The 17,684-nt window shown below is 35.7% G+C and overlaps 1 protein-coding gene across 1 annotated transcript in view; it reads right to left on the minus strand.

The window, feature by feature from the left end:
- Positions 1 to 2,097: 2,097 nt before the first annotated feature.
- LOC114682146 (poly(A) RNA polymerase GLD2) overlaps positions 2,098 to 17,684 on the minus strand; it is a 53,384-nt gene continuing 37,797 nt past the window's right edge. Inside the window, 8 exon segments of the mRNA XM_028855963.1 lie at positions 2,098 to 2,148; positions 2,150 to 2,173; positions 3,328 to 3,407; positions 5,827 to 5,911; positions 9,965 to 9,971; positions 10,484 to 10,529; positions 10,532 to 10,619; positions 16,096 to 16,139. Coding sequence (XP_028711796.1) covers positions 2,098 to 2,148; positions 2,150 to 2,173; positions 3,328 to 3,407; positions 5,827 to 5,911; positions 9,965 to 9,971; positions 10,484 to 10,529; positions 10,532 to 10,619; positions 16,096 to 16,139 — 425 coding nt within the window.

Below are 17,684 nucleotides of genomic sequence, written 5' to 3' on the forward strand. Positions count from 1 at the left end.
TTTCCAGAGTTCACACTTTTAACACTAACAATACTTTTACAGCACATACAAACATATAGAAATGGAGCAATCAACATACACAAAATAAAATGTAACATTCACACAAAATTGAAATTGTAAATAATTTGTCTCCTGCTGCAGATATTAGCTCAATGGGTAGTACACTTGCCTATCAGGCACCGGCTAAATTCAATCCCCAGCACTGAAAATAAATTAAAAAACCCACCTCATGTATTAACAGCCCACTTACCTGATACAGCTAGACTGCTACAAGTACATGATCTTAGGTGCTGGCCCATTAGTTCCAGGATGTAAATTTATGAGCTTTTTGGCCTACTTGTTACAACAAATCAGCTCAGAAGTAGTAGGGTGGGGCCACTGAAAACCAAGAGCAGGGTGGCAGTGCACGAGTCCACACTGGGTTAATTCTGAGGCTTTATTAAAAGTCATACTGCTGCAAAGCAGAACACCCATCCCTAAGTGCCTATTTACAAACATTCCCTGGGGTCACCATTCAACTATCACACTCAATACACTCTGGGAAAGAAGAGCTGCACAGCATGGCGTAGCTCTCAGGAACATTTCCAAGAAAAAGAATTCATATATAAAACGCTTAACTGCATCAAAAGTACTACAGACTAGTAATGTAAAAAACTGACCCACGGGGAAAGCTTTATTCCTAATAAAGCCAGAGAAATATAGTGGTTAACGGGCTTAACCACAGAATTGGATCCAGGCCAGTTCAGATCCTCTCATTATAAAACCAGTGACTTTCACAGAAAAATTACACCTCAATAATTTCCAGGTATAAACTTTATTCAGCATACAAAAATTTGAACTTAAAAGAAAAGAAATATGCACCCTTTATAAGTCAAAGAAGTGAACATTTTAGTTTTTCAATTGGTCTGCAAAAAATAGTTGAGTGGTACAAACTGTACCCCACAGGCCTACAAGAAGTCTGCAGTCTTTGAAAAAGTTACAACTGCCTTCAAGATTACTTTTATATTTAAATTTACAGGTACTAACCAATTTACAAATATTTACATAAACTAAAAAACAGTCTTAATAAACAGAATAGCTTGTATCTGAAGCTACTACTTTCATGTGAAAAAGAAATACTAAAAAAGATTTTTGTATAAACATTAAACTTTTATTTATAATTTTATTGTCTTATCTAAAACACTTGGTAGTGGCTTACTGCCTAAAATTCCAGTTTAGATTATAATCCACAGAAATCTGATTCTACAAGTAGGATATAATCTTAACTTCGATGTTTCAGTTTTCTGCTGTTTTTTATCATGAGGAAAATAAAACCAGAAAACGGAGGTAAAGCAACAGTGTACACTGCACTATGCTCTCAGAAAGCATAGGAAACTTCATTTTCCCCAAAGCATCTGAGTCAGAGACTCAGGCCATTAGCAAGTCACCAACTGCTGTTAGTGCTCCTGTTACAACAGTGCAAATGTATGGTTTCATCACAAAACCTAAAGCAACCTCCAGTCTCTCCGAGCAAGGTGTGAAGAGCTCATGGGACACTGGTAGACACAGTCACAGATGGGCTGCCCCAGGGACTCAAGAGAAGACGTAAGGCAATGGTCCAGTATTTCAGGACTCACAGTGAGTTCACGGAGTCCAAGATTTCATTTGCTTCAAGTAACTCGATAACTGACTTGAATCTTCCCTTGACTAGAACTGAACTGAACAACTGTCTACTGCCAGTTACACTGTAAATATGTATTACTTAGATCCTTCGCAAAATTCCACATGCTTCGTCAGTATTAACATGTGGTACAAGTACTTAAAATTATATCAAAACCTTATTAGTTCAGGTAATTTCTCAAAATATATTTATGCTGAAAAGTCATGCCATAATACTACTAATCATCAATGTAACATTTTCAAAAATACATTTTTAAATCAAAGAGTTTATTAGGAAATGTCATAATAAAATATGTAATCTTTATATAAGTATGTCCATTTAAAAATAAAACAAAAAACAAGAACAACATTAAAAATAAACCATGATGGAGGTAAACAAATGCATTGGGATGTAACTATTGTTCTTTATTTTTGGAAGAGTTTAAAAATTAGAGCCAGCTATCTCTTCAGGGTAGCAGCTCTCAAAGGCAGAACACTGTTCAGATCTCTCTCTGTTTTTCAATCTCTGCCAGGACTAGGAAAGGGAAAAAATAAAAAATTAATCTTAAAATATAAACTAGACACAGAACAAAAGACTGATTTTGAAAAGTTTAAAAGAATATTAGCAGTGGTTCTATCTACAAAGAAGTTTAGATTTTTTTTCCTAATTTTATTTCCCAAGGTATTTTATTATCACCAGAAGAAACAATTACCTAATAGTCTATGGATTGATTAAAAAAAAAAAAAATGGGCACAGTGGTGGCAAAAAAAAACAAGTGACAATAATAATGTAACTTACAGATTAAATTATTTCATCTAAAATAGCAAAGTACTCAATTTGATTTTAAGAAGGGGAAAAAGACTAGCTTTTTTTTTTTCCCCCAATGGAAAAAAGTATTTTTATGAAGCAAGAGTAAATATAAAACTTGGTGCATGCCCCTGGAAACAGTGAAAGAGTTCACAAGAAAAGATACTGCAATTCTTGTTCATGTGCTAAAAATCCAGGTCACGATTTTATCAAGACATTAGGTGTTCAAGTAACTAATAGTCAGCTTTACTTCTAACTAATCCTAAAAGAAGCTTACCCACTACCAAGAACAAGTAAGCAATAAGAAAAACTATGTTCCACTTTGCTTGTGGTGAGGCAAGGCCTACTTTGAAGAGAACTTACAGCACACTACTTGCATTTTAATTACATAAAAGTCTGTCTGTCCAAATAGTGGTTCTCTGATCTTCCCTCCTAGGAAGCCTTCCCTCCTAGTTCTTACATATTTCTATCAATGCATTTTCACACTGCCATCATTGCTGACAAGTACCTCATCTAGCAAAACTACTGATAATAAATCAATACTGTGAACAGAAACATATAAATACCTTTTGAATTTTCAAAACTTATCAAAGATAAAATGTCATAGTGGGAGTAGCAGAAAAAGGGGAAAAAAGCACAAATCACATATCAAATCCTTCTCTTTAATAAATGCCCCAATATTTTAAAAAAGGGTACACTGAGTTTTATTTAGTCATTTGTGAGTTTAATAAGCTCCCTATTAAAAATGTAAAACTTCTAATACCTTCCTTTTTTTTCTTTTGTCACATTAGTGGCTTTACTCTTCTAACTTTATTTTTTTTCATTTTTAAAGCACACTAGTCCACTAACATCTCTAGAGTCAACAGGATACACTGTTTTACCTTTAAAAACTGATCCTTGATCATATCAAATTTCTGCTTTTCATGCACAGCTCTGGCGGTATTAGTTCCATCAAAAGGTTCTGCATCAGGAAATGCACAGGTAAGAAAATTAGTACAGCGGGGTTTTATTTTTTCCCAGCACTGGGGATCAAACCTAGGGCCTCATATATGCCAGGTAAGTGTTCTACCACTGAGCTCTGTCCTCAGTCCGAGGACACTTTTAGATTAGGTTCAATTATTATGAAACTGGCAGTATGTTATAGCCTCTGACTTATAAAAACAGCAAATTCATATGGTTTAACCTAGTATTTTTTACTAGCTGTGTATGTACACACCACACACACCACACACACACACACACACACACACACACACACACAATTGATCTAGCTATGAGCTGTCTGGTAAGGTAGTAGAATTCAAGTCAGAGGAATGACAGAAATGATCAGAGGTGCAACTGAGTAGATAATATCTCTAAGGGTTTAGCGATGGTAAGGACCTATCCTGAGAATTGAAAGTTACATAAAGAATGAAGCATTGTATTTAAGAGAGGGAGGGGCACAATGCCAGCTGTTACAGAAGGGTAAGCTTAAACTCAATTGTAATTTAAAACTGAATTTTTTCCAGGAGGGAAAAGGTCAGGAACCTTTAAGTAGAGCAGTGGTTCCTAATCTTCCTAAATCTGCTACCCTTTCATACAGTTCCTCATGTTGTGGTGACCCCCAACCATAAAATTATTTTTGTTGCAACTTTATAACTGTAATTTGCTACTGTTATGACTCATAATGCAAATGTCTGTGTTTCTCAATGGTCTTAGGTGACCTCTGTGAAACAGTCTTTGGATACCCCCCCTCAGGGGCCAGGATCCCCAGGTTGAGAACTGTTGGAGGAGATGTCACTGCTGAAGAAATGGAGGGCAGTGCAGTGTGTATGATGTGAACGATGTTTGGAAAGAGATCCAGGAAGAACCATTTCCATGAGGAATCTGGCAAGGAGGAGAAAAGAATCCCAAGCAGAGAAGACAGAAGGAAACAAAGCTTGTGTGTGCCCACTATATGCTACCTTCTGTGGCTATGCCTCACCCACAGGACACAGCAGAAGAGGCCATATGTGACAGAGAGAGACAAGGAGGTGGATAGGACATACAGACCAAGTGACGGTTTTGTTTTGTTTTGTTTTTAAACAAAAGGCTTACATAGGCTTTAAAGCTGAAAGGGAAAAATGAGAGCCAGAAGTCAAGGAAGTTTCTGAAAAGGAGCTAAGAGGAAACACCCAGAGAACCGAAGAAAGCAAAGAGCTACAATGGAGAGGTCACTTTATTCTGAAAACTCCTGGGCGGGTGGCGCACGCCTTAATCCCAGCACTCCGGAGCAGAGCTAGCAGATCTCTGTGAGTTCGAGGTCAGCCTGGCTACCAAGCGAGTTCCAGGAAAGGAGCAAAGCTACACAGGGAAACCCTGTCTCAAAAACCAAAAAAAAACTCCTTAGTTTGTGGTTTTGGCAGGCGATTTTATCTTGTGTATATATGTGTGGGTGCAGTAAGATATGGAGTGTGCAGTCACAGGACAGCTTGAGAAAGCTGGTTCTCTCCGCCATGTGGGTGCTGGGGACAGAGCTCAGGCTGGCAGGCTTGGCAGCAAGTACCCTTACCTTCTGACCACCTCACAGGTCCTCTAGTTAGTCTGTATTTCTTACAGAGGCTGTTTAAAAGGATGCCATCCACTGTCAGCACAGTGGAGCTTTTCTACTGTTTTAGGTTTTAGTAGAGGAAGGCTCTATGCCACACTGAATCAGGCCACATCATATACAGCACTTTATTAAAATGTTCAATTTTCAAAAGAACACAAGTAACTAAAACAATATACACTTATTGTCCAACATCAGTAAAACCAAACACCAAGAAGATTTAAATTCATAGTCATGTACCCTTTTAAAATGTTGCAAAAAAAAAAACAAGTTAAAATATTCTCATACAATATTTACTACAAATGTTGACTTTTTAAATTCTTTTTCACCTCAAGATTTACAAAAATCTTCAATTTGCATTTAAGAAAGCATTTTACTTTTGTTTGTCGGGGCACGAGTAGTACTGGAGAGCCAATTCAGGGCCCAGCACGTTAGGTGGAACTCTAGAAATTAATGCCCCACTAAGTCAAAGAATGTGTCTCAAGAATGTCACTACATATTAACTTATTTGAGAAAACAGAACTGTCTTCAGACCATTTTTAAAGTTAATTTGACTTCATAAATATGTATCACAAATTATATAGTTTTAATCAACTATAGTATGAAGAATGCAAGAATTGCTCAAATCTTACCAACTAAAATGTTCAAATTCACATTTAGTATTTCTCACAACTAAAGAACTTTAAATGCTTTTCCAAATTAAAAAATGTAAAGGTAACAATATAAATCACTACATTATTTTAGCAAAAAATAAAGTTGGAACTAGTCAGAACCATATGCTAACTAGATTGCAGACACTGGTCAGGGAACCTACCTTCAACACAGATGTATTTATTTCTCCATTCAATGTCTTCAGGCCTCGGGATGGCTTTGGCTTCACGAACTGAGATCATCTGCGTGTTTCCAGCTAAAAGGAGAAAAAAAAACCAAAAACAACAACAACAAAAATGGCTGCTTTCCTAATTTCTCTTTGATTCCATCAGTTGGAAAGCTGACCCTGACTGCCTGACAGAACACTAAATCTTACTCCACCCCTCAGCACCAGTTCCCCATGTCCTTGTTTACTTATGTTTATTACATGACTCTGCATACCTCTCCCAAGCAGTTTAAGTTCCAGGACACTGAGATACTTCCTTAGCTTCAGCTAGTTCCTCAGTATACACTATACTGAATGCACATTTACTAATAAAGGAAATAGTACAAAAATGCTTCTTTAAAGTTCAAATAAGTAAAAACACATAAACACTGTCTACTGCTAATACCTCAATAAGAATTTTTCATTGGTTGTGAGGTAATCTTGTGGCATTTTCTTTTTCTGATAACACTGCATAATTTTTCTTCAGGTACATCTTATAGGATTTGTGATAAATCTTGAAAGTAGCTAGCAGAAGCAAGGAAGAAAACAAAATTAATGTTTCTGTTTTATTATATAAGCAGCAGCTTCAGTTAACAGCACTAATACAAGATTTCATGTAGCTCAGGCTACCTGAATTTGCTATGTACCTGAAAGGACCCTGATCTTCTGATCCTCTCTGCTCTCCAATTCACAATACCAATTTATGCATGCTGGGAACAGAACCGAGAGCTTTGTGCATCCTAGGCAAGCAGTTTACCAGCTGAGCTATATATATTCCCACATCTACTAGTAAAATATTTTGAGTGAAATAATTTTGTCTACATATTTGAATATAAATATCTGTTCTACAGTATCTACTAATTTTTACATGGTTTTTAAAAGATTATAAACATTTATTTGTATTTCTGAGTTACTATAAATAAAAGCACTTTTCTTTTTTCCAAGAAACACTCCGAAGTACACAACCACCTAGCTAATATACAAGACAAAAATAAATCTGATGAGATGAAATCTTTTTGTCAACAATATTTGGCTTTCTCTATCAGCAAGCCAAGAAAGAATATCGCTTGGGACCACCAACACTCAAGCAATTCTTGCTCTATGTATCAGAAAATCCCTACGAACATAATCATGGGTCCTATATGGGAGGTTTCTGGAAATAGGATTAATTTTTAATTTTAAATATGTAAGGAATAATTTGCTGTTTGTGAAGTTTGATCATTGGAAAGTATCCTGCAAGCATAGTTTTATAGTCTTGCTTTGATCAAGAGCTGTACAGAGCATAGGATGGTAGCATGCACCTGTAATCCCAACACTCAGAAGGCAGAAGCAGGCATATTGCAAGTTCAAAGCCAGCCTGAGATTGAGACCCTGTCTCCAAAGATCAAGAACCGAGGATGTATGTCAGCAGAGCGTTGGTCTGGTATGAACAAGGCCTTGGGTTTGAACCCGGGCCATGGAGGGGCGTGGGGAAAGACAACTAGTATGGACATACATTCTTTAAACATACACGTGCATCTATACATCAAAACATATACATCATGTAAGTGGTGGGGGTTGTCAGTGGAGACATTCTAACACTGGTTGTTGCTTACAGTAAAACGTAATAGATGCTTCAAGTACTGCAGTTCTGTGAGTTCCAAACAGAAAAGGAGGACTTTGCTCGATTACTACAAAATGCTTCCAAGATTTTCTTTAAAAATATGTGAGAAAATAATGAGAAAAATTATATGCCTACATACTGAACCAAACATGGTTACAATATTATATTTGTATCACTTTAATTTTTACCACTAAAGATCTTTTTGTTTGTTTTGTTTTGGTTTTGAGACAAGGTCTTACAAAGTCCAGTCTAGCTATGTAGTAGGGACACCCTTGAAATGCTGACCCTCCTACCTCCATCTTGTGTGTACTGGGAAAGCATGCCTATCCACCATGCTTGATGCTAAAACCTGGGGCCCAGGCTGTCCTCAAACTTGTGGTCTCCAGCCTCATCCTTTTCAACATATTAGCTTGTGGTGCTACAATTAGCAGTAACTTTTACTAATTTATCTTTATTAGATGTTTTATTTTGTTTTAAGAGAGTGTAGCTATATTGCACAGACTGACCCTTAACTTCTAGACTTAAACAATTTTTGCTTCTGAGAGTAAGACTTGGTGAAAAAAAAAATCAGCAATTTTTAAATGGTCATATGAAACTACTGCAAAATGTACTGCATATACTCAAACATCCCTTAGCAGACAGTTAATTCTTTGGCTTCCAAGTAAGGATGCTTTTAATTGAATGAAATTCAGAAGAAATCCTTACAAACGTTTCAGCAGTGCCAGAAATCTTTGAAATGGTACCTAATTCATTACTTTGATCATACTCTTGGCTGAGCTCCCTACAGTCAACTATGTGATATTATCTTGTATAAAATAAAGTGCTGGGCAGAAGTACTGTAAGAGGAAGTCTTAACATCTCTGTCCAAACATTAGCATCCCAGCTTGTATCATCTGACCCATCCAGCTCTTTTCTATTCATGTTAAACTAACACAAAGCCTTTCCATCTACCTTCTGTGTCAGTCCCACAAAGCACCTCCAGAAGAAATAAATCCCTTTTTCTTCTGTGACTCTTCTTAACATTACACTATATGTCCAATTTATAAAAACAACAACAGAGACTGTCAATAGAGAGTGTGGATGAGAGCCGGGCGGTGATGGCGCACGCCTTTAATCCCAGCACTCGGGAGGCAGAGCCAGGAGGATCTCTGTGAGTTTTAGGGCAGCCTGGTCTACAGAGTGAGATCCGTCAGTCACCAAAACTACACAGAGAAATCCTGTCTCAAAAAACAAAACAAAACAAAAAAAGGATGTGGGTGTGGTGGCTAGTGAGATAGCTCATCATATAAAGACACCTGCCACCAAGCCTGAGGACCTGAGTTTTATCCCTGGGACCCACATGGTGGAAAAGAGAAAAGTAACTCATGTTTTGTAGTTTTACATCTTTTGTCAATGAAGGCTCCTTCTTTCTCATTATCACTGCCTGAAATTTTTAACCTGGATTATTATTTTTTATTTGCTTTATTTTTTTTGAGATAGGGTTTCTCTGTGTAGTCCTGGAACTGGCCCTATACATCAGGCTGGCCTCAAACTCAGAAACCTGCCTGCCTATCTCACAAGGGCAGTGATTAAAGGCATATACCACTATACCTAGCTAGTCTGGATTATTTAATTTGTTTTTACTCAGCTTTCCTCTAGCACATTTCTGACTCAGAATTCTAACTTCCTTCAGTCATTGTAAGCTAATTTAAGGATCTATGATCCACACTGAAAAACCTCACCATCTCACCCTCGGCATCAAAACTGTAACACATCTCTCCATTCAGCACTGGGCTAGGTGTTGAGGTCATCACTACAAATGAAAGATGCACAGAAACTCTACTTGTAAGATTCTTCTTTCATGTCCTGTGTTTCAAATACAAGTCAGATTTCTTTAGAGTTACCTACATGATATCAAAAAAGCAGTTCCAATGCTGCTGTAATCATTACAGTTAAATGAATTTTGGAGTCAAATTATCAAAATCATCATCCTTACTAGCGATCAATTCTTTGGGTATTTGCTTCATCTCTCTTACTGAATCCTTCTGTGACTCACTGGTAAAATATAAGGTCACAACACAACCTCATACAGTTTATAGAAATTGATGAGTAACATCTCCTCTGCTTATAAAGCTCTTTCCTATCTACTAACAGCCATTTATCAGTGCTGTTACTCCCTCTCCAAAGCCTTCAACATGGAATACTAGAGTCACTATGGCTCTCTGTATACAAACGACTCTGCTCCTTCAGACTTTCCAGATTGATCAGATTACTTCAAATCACCAGCTTTACTCTACCTAGACTTAGAACTCCCCAAAAATGTTCCGCTGTCTGGTTGTTTATATATTGCCTTCAAATCAAGGAAAATAAAAGATGTATTTTTTTATTTGCATTTCATCCTAATACAGCTATTTATTCAGATACTGATCATTTTTTTAAAAAAAACCAAGTCCGCCTTGGCAGTATTTTTTTTTTTTTTTTTTACTTTAAATTTTAAATTCCTAGGAAACAGATGTTCCAACTACAATCTACACAGAACTAAAACACAAGACCCACCTAGGCCCTACTAGAGGAAGTCCTTAACATAAAATAGAATCACAAATGAAATAAAAAAAAACCCGAGCATTATCAGGCCAGAGAAATGGCTCAGAGTTAAGACCATATACTGTTCTTGAAGAGGATCCATGTTCAGTACTCAGAACCCACACCAGGCAGCTCACAACTGTAACTCCAACTCCAGGGGATCCAGCTGCCTCTTCTGGACTCCATGAGTACTGCACCCAACATGTACAAAACCTACACCAGACATATACACATATTTAAAAAACCCTAAGTCTTAAAACTAGGCTTATTAAACTATGAATGTTTTATTATCAAAGAATAAAACTGAAATCTTAGTTGCTATTAATTAACTGTTAGGTGTTCTATTGCAGGAACCTGCTTACAGCACTGAAATGAACAAATGCAGCTTCTCTAAATCCACAGCAATTACTTATATATAAAAAAACAAAAACAATTTCAAGTTTGACTTACTCAAATTCTGTAGCATAATATTTAAGAAAGCCCAGTAAGAGGTCCCAAGACTTGATTCATTCTTTGAGAGGTAAGGAGGAACATTACATGGAGTATGATGTACAAGGTGCAGCTGTACAGAAGTACTAAAAGACTCCTGGGAAGAAAAAGGGAGAAGACACAATGCCACTGAAAACATATACTAACAACTTTTATCAATCCTGATCTAGGTTCTTTGAAGTCAGAAGCTTTTTTTTTTGTGTGTGCTGGTAATTTAGAAATTTGAAGATGTTCTTTCATTTAAAGTCTCACCAGTAAGGCATAAAGTATATGAAAAACCTTGGTTCTAGTTTTTGGCTTGAGTGTATCATTATGGTAGCAAAATTCAAGCATGAGTCAAACTTTATTATAAATACCATGATTCTCCCCAAAGATACATATTTATAAATATACTTGCCTAATTATTTCTACAGTGAAGTTGTACGTTATGTATAGAGATATCAAGCACGAGGCAATGGCTTTTTCCAACTGCCACTTAACATAATACTCCTCTCAAAGGCCGTAAAAGCTTCAATATATGAATAGTATAGTTTTTTTTTAGACTTTCAAACTTGTTTGACTTTGCTGTTGTATTTTAGTGGAAATAGAAGATAACTATTCCATGTGAGCTGAACTTCAAAAGATGATGGGAGGGAAAAGAAGATAGAATACATACAAACAAACATTTATCATAGCTATTTACAAAGGAATTATTAGCTGTGTGATCTAGGGCTAAATAAGGCATCTATTATAAAGACAATGAATGAGTACTTTCTGTACTAAAGCTGATAGTATTCACTTTCTTATCTGACCTTTCTTCTATTAGCAGCAAGTTCTGGATCTGAACAGGGTGATTTTCAAGTAATACATAGTCATAAAGATTCCCCCCTCCTTTTTTAAATGGAGATTCTCTACCCTAGGCTAGTCTCAAACTCAGTATGTAGCTGAGGATGACCTTGAATTTCCAATCTTCCTAGCTCTATGTCCCAAGCAGTAAGATTATAGGTATGCACCCACACCCACTTTTTTATGTGGTGTTGGGGTCCAAACCAGGGCCTTATGCATACCTGGAAGGCACTCACATCACTAAACTCAACTACTTTAATTGTCTAGCTGAAGAGACAGATGTGAAGGCAGAACAGCAGCTCTATTTAACAACAGAGACTCCAGGAGAAGAAGGAGCAAATGCATCATCTCCACCTCACTTTGTCTTTCACTTTATAGGTAAAAAGATGGACTTAGGATGTTATTATTTACAATTGTAAAACATGTTTTCTGACAAAGCAAATATAAAAGCCAAATGTAAGAGAGATGGTAGGTATAGTTATTTTCTGTCAACTAAAAAGAAAAGCAAGTCTCTGCTGAACAACTCCTGCTCTGAAAGCTTTTTACTAATTTTGACTCCTACCACATTTATCATAAACACTTGATTCAAAAAGAACACTCATTTCTTTAGTTTAAAATGTCTGACTTTCCATTCTTTTTAATTTTTTTTCAGTAATCTGAAGAAAAAGATCAGCAACTATAAGGTTAAGCTAAAGAGACATGAGACCTACTCTACTACAATACTGAATGACCTGAACAACAGTCTTACTTCTATTGTCCCTTTTGGTATGACTTTATACAAGAGTCATGTACTGCTGACAGAGAACACTGAAGGAGAAAATGAAACTAAAAAAAGGATACACCACACCTAAAAGAAGCTACAAGTAAATAGGAATTAAACTTATCTGCAGAAATCCTCAGCTTGGGGTAATAATACATACTATGGAAAGATTGTCTGGCTTAAGAAAAATATGCATTACTCTGATTGCTAAGCAGGTGAGGAACTTAGGTTAATATGTTAGAAAGCATAAAGAGTACTACAAAATCAAAGGGAAAAGCAGTCTTAAAATGACAGGCGACAACCACTGGAAAGCAATTCAACCAATTACAGTTTCTGTGAGTACATTTTCCAGATTTACATTTTCTGTTGCTTAATCTTTTTCTTAATTTAAGGAAGGTTTCCTCGTTACACTTTTAGGATACTCTTACTTTGAGCTTCAGATACAAAACGTGTAATGATCTTCTAATTCCTGAGAGTCTTTTCCAAATAATAAATAAATGTTAACTTTTTGGATGAATATAATCTCCCATTTCTCTCTCATCAATGCCAACTTAAAATAAATTTAAAGGCAAACCATGAGAAATATCTGACAGCCTTCTGTAACTGCCTGCCAATAACAGCAAAAACACCTTAAGCCACACCTCCATCATCTCAACTTTATCACTTAGACTGTTCTTCCTTTAGTTGAAGTAGTAACAACCCTCTTATAATACAGCTTTTGGGGATAATGATATGTTTATAGTTTCTCATCCTTTTCTGTCACATTCAGTACCAAAAGTGAACTGAAATATATTAATTTTCAAAATTACTTTACCCCAGGGACTGAGGCAATAGCTTGAGGACATGAATTCAACCCTCAGAACCCAAGTGAAAAGGCTGCCTTGGTGGCACATGCCACAGAGCAAAGTCAAAGCCAACCCGGGCTACATAAGAGGTACTGTTTAAGGCAAAAAAAAAAAAATAATAATAATAAAATAAAAAAGGGTGGTGGTGGTGGTGGTGCTTATTTTATTGTAATTCTAGAAGTGGAAAAAATGTCCCCATTGCAAAATAACAATTGTGTCAATGTAAACTTTTGAGTATTTGTAAGTTAAGAATCTGCCATGCTTTTCTTTTTAGAAGTTCATATAGGAATAAGAGCCATATACTAATAAAATAAAAAGCAACACACGACTACAGTTATATTAGTGAATGCTAGAGTAATCTTCCCCTAGGAAACACAATATTGGGCAAATGCCTGCTTCTGAACCATCCATTTGCAACTATGTGGCTTGATTACTTATGAAAGTCCGGTCTATCACCGACATAGGCATCCATCATGCATGTCTGTTTGGGACTAAATAAACTTTGTACACTCAGCAAGTGATAGTTTTTAGTAAGAACAAAGTGATCTGCTTGTTCTATCAGGCAGACCGATATGCTGAAAAGTATATGGATTTCATATAAAACAAACCCTACATGAGAGGGGGCAGAAAGTTCTTAGGAACACACACACAAATCTTACAGCAAACAGAATAGTGTAATTTAAACAGTTAAGATGGCAACCTAACCCCACCTGAATGCAAATTAAGCCACTCCTAATCTAGGGGATTTTACAATTAGTTTTTGTCTTTTATTTCAGTCTGGCCCAACTTGCTTCCTCTTGCCTCTGTCTCCCACATACTGGATGGATTACCTATGTATTCTTTCCCTACCAAGCACTTAGTATCATTTAAGGCGGTGAGACTAAATATTAAGTTTATTACCCAACACAGTCACAGAAATAGAACTATTAGCAAAAGAAGAATGGAGTACAGAGCCACAAAAAGTGAATGTGACCAGAAATCAAGACTCCAGTATGAGGGAAAAGTCAAACAATTAGAAAAATGAAACACAGACGTCAAAACCAGGGTGTTTACTGACTCTTGCACCCCCAAGCACAGTACACTGACCTGATGTTTCTCTCTTATTAGTACAAAGGACTTTACATAGCACAGGACTGCAAGTGAGATTTCCACAGATGTACATTCAATATATAATAAAAAGATAGTTTTTGTCTTTTGAGACAGGATCTTGCAATATATATATATAGCTTAGGCCAACCTCAAACTCATAATCCTCCTGGCTTAGTCTCCCAAATACTGGATCACAGGTGTGTGCCACCCAAACTAAGAGACTTTTAGATTTTAAGTAATGGATTCTTTGTATGATGAAACATGTCACTCTTTTTACATCAAAAACTGGGCCTTATTAAAAAGAAGCTGAAACAATAAAATAACACATAAACATTATTCCAGACCATTCAGTGTGAGCTAAAGTATAGAGTATGGTGGAAGGAAGAAAATACTCAACAATCACGAAGGAGTCACTTCCCAAGCAGTGTCACTTGTTAAGCCGGTTTACCTGTCTTGCTATTATGACATTTCATTCTGAAGGATGCTTGTGCTGTGGCTAACTGTTCAAGTCTGTGCTGACTGCTGTTCTTAGCCATCACAAAACATTAAATTCATGTAATTGGAGCTTCCTGCTGTTCCCCAGAAATGGTGGGAATGCTCAGATTTGTATATTCCCTAAAGTATATTAAAATAAAAAGAAAACTATTGCTACTATTTAAAAAAGAATGACAAAAGGTTAAATAAGCTACTTTTGTTCTATACTTGATATTTTCATTTTTCATATTTAAGAGCATAAAGACTGATTCCTAACTACATTAAAAGCCCATGAGAATAATTCTTCACAACGGGAGAATTTGTTTGAAAAAAGAAAATGGCCAAAGGCCAGAGGTTTTTATTATAGTCTGTTCTAGCAGATGACCCACAGGATCCTGGGAGACCCCACTACACTATTTGTGAAACCTTTATTAGGGAGCCCACCCCACATACCTTTATTAGGGAGCATACCCCACAATGTATGCATCACAACAACTAATATTGAAATACAAGGATACCAGTTTAGCTCAATTATCATAGGTTCAATTAAACTGATGTTGCATGTCAAGCATATTTGTTGTAGTTTGTGTACAACAAATAATTTCTTTGAAAACCCAACATACAAGCTGCACAGTATATTTCCCCTTTGTAATATGCCCATTAATCTTTGCACTATATATGTGTGTGTGTGTGTGTGTGTGTGTGTGTTGTGTGTGCGTGTGTGTGTGTATGCATGCATGTCTGTATGTATGCATAAAACTAACATGTATGAAACAGACCAACATTATGTTTCGTTTATATTTTTGTATACTTTGTAAATAGTTACAGAAGGTTGGCCAAACACTCTAAAGAAGCAGCTGAACTATTATTTTAAAGCAAATTATGAACAATGATGACAACAGAGTAAAGAAACATTGTGGAGGAAGACTATGAGAACAGTGAAAAGCATCAGAATGCTTATACATTATGACTATGCACATTGCTTCATCTGGGTTTCTCTCACATACTAAGTCTCTGCTAGGCGGTACACTTCATTTGCCATCAATTTCATCAGAATTCTTAACATTATACAAACAAGACAGTGGACTACTGTTACCTTTTGGTTAACTGCTTAACAAATTGATGCAAAATGTGAAAAGATTATCCAATTGTTCAACTTAATTTTCCCCTCTTTTCAAAATACAAATACACTAAGATGAAATTTTTCTGAAGTATTAACTAAACACGAATGCTGTAAAATTATAAAAAATAGTATGAAGAAAACTAGAGTAAAGTCAAATGGGCCTTGATCAACTGAGAATATGTGATACATATTAGTGATAATCATGCATATCATGCAAGAGAAATTCAAACATCAACATAACTGACCAGACTATATATCAATAATCAAAAAGTACCAGAACTTTCTGAAAAAGTGAACAAAATATTTAAATGTTCTAGAGGCCAATGCTTCAGTTTATATAGAAAATGTTATAATGTATTTAGCTTTATAACTTTAATATTCACGTTAATACTGCATATAATAATTCTATATATAATTGACATAATATGTATTATAATAATTTATAAGAAACACTTACTGGGTAAATTTTTTGGAGGGATGGAAGGATGGGTTCAGGTAGGGCTATAAAAAGAAAAAGTTCAAAGCTTCTGTGATTCACATGATTCATATTACAATGCAAAGTTTTGTCAGCTACACCTCAGGTATGAGACCACAAGGGTTGAGACTAAAATTTAAATTTTCATGTAGTTCATGAAATACAGTTCCTAAATTTTTTAATTCATTTAAATGACAATCTAAGGTTTTGTGAAAAAACTATGTATCTTCCTATGTAAATCAATGTTTCCTACAAGGTTTTAGAGTAGGAAGTCTACCAATAATGGTACACAAGTCATTCAGTTAAACATCGAACACAAACAAAATAGGCAAACGAATTCTCAGACAGATCTGGAATGGACATTAAGATGAACTCCCACGACATCTAATTTTGAGAGTGAGTTCAGCGTTCCTATACCATCAGTCCAATGTTCCTCTATCACAGAGAACACTATCATCATTACTTACTGTCCCTTCATTATTAATTCCTATTAACAAGCAATACAAAAATTATAAGAAAATTGAGCTATTTAAAAAATCAAAACCAAAGTCACTTTCAACTTCATAACATTGCTTTAAGAACACCTCAATAAAGATTAGAAATCTAAATCAGGAGATTTGCACAGCCATCCTAGAAATATAAATAAAATACATCACAGAGGAATCATTATCCTGTTACTCTCATTGGAAATTAAATTTCTTTTCTTTTCTTTTAGGTAAGGTCTCACATAAACCAGGCTGGTCTCAAACTCACTCTTTAGCTGAGGAGGACCTTGAATTTTGGGTGTTTCAGGCCTCTAAATCCCAAGTATTAGGATCAAAAAGTACACCAACACGCCCCTGTTCTGGCGTACTAGAATAAAGCCTATGGCTTCATGCATGCTAGGAAAACACTCTACCAACAGAGCAACATCCTCAGGAAATTCACAATGTAATGAATTTTTAAGCACACCTAATCTCAATAAATGCATAAACAATCTCACATCATTACGAATGTAATGCAAAAGACAAGATACCTGTTATTCACAGCATAACTCTAAATTATGTGGAGTATGATAAAATACCAGTGCTATAATTCCAAGATGTCTTTCATATTAATGACCACAGCAGTATACGATAAAGTTTGTACTTAAGAATAGGGTTTATATATAATTTAAGCTCAGTAACAAAGAATACCTAATACTTTCCTATCTAGAAAAAAAATTTAAATGACCTCTGTACTACATTTACAAATATGTAATTAAGCATTACAACTAACTTATATGGCCTCCAACTCTTATTTCTAAAATGTAGTATAGAGTAGGATGATATATTTAAACTCGCTTTTTTTATGCTTCATTCCTAACTTGAAAATTGCAGTGAAATAAAAATTTTGCAATATGAACATGTGCAGAGTATGAATGGGACTATAAAGAGAAATATTTAATTTACTACTTACCAAAATCACCCTTATGCATAATGATATATACATAGTCACATATACTTTCCCCAGAGGCATTCAGACATTTATAATTTTACAAGACCCTCCATGTAAATTCAAGCCCAGACACTTTAATTATAAATATCTCTATT

Source organism: Peromyscus leucopus, unplaced genomic scaffold (assembly GCF_004664715.2).
Source record: "Peromyscus leucopus breed LL Stock unplaced genomic scaffold, UCI_PerLeu_2.1 scaffold_932, whole genome shotgun sequence".
Taxonomy (NCBI): Eukaryota; Metazoa; Chordata; class Mammalia; order Rodentia; family Cricetidae; genus Peromyscus; species Peromyscus leucopus.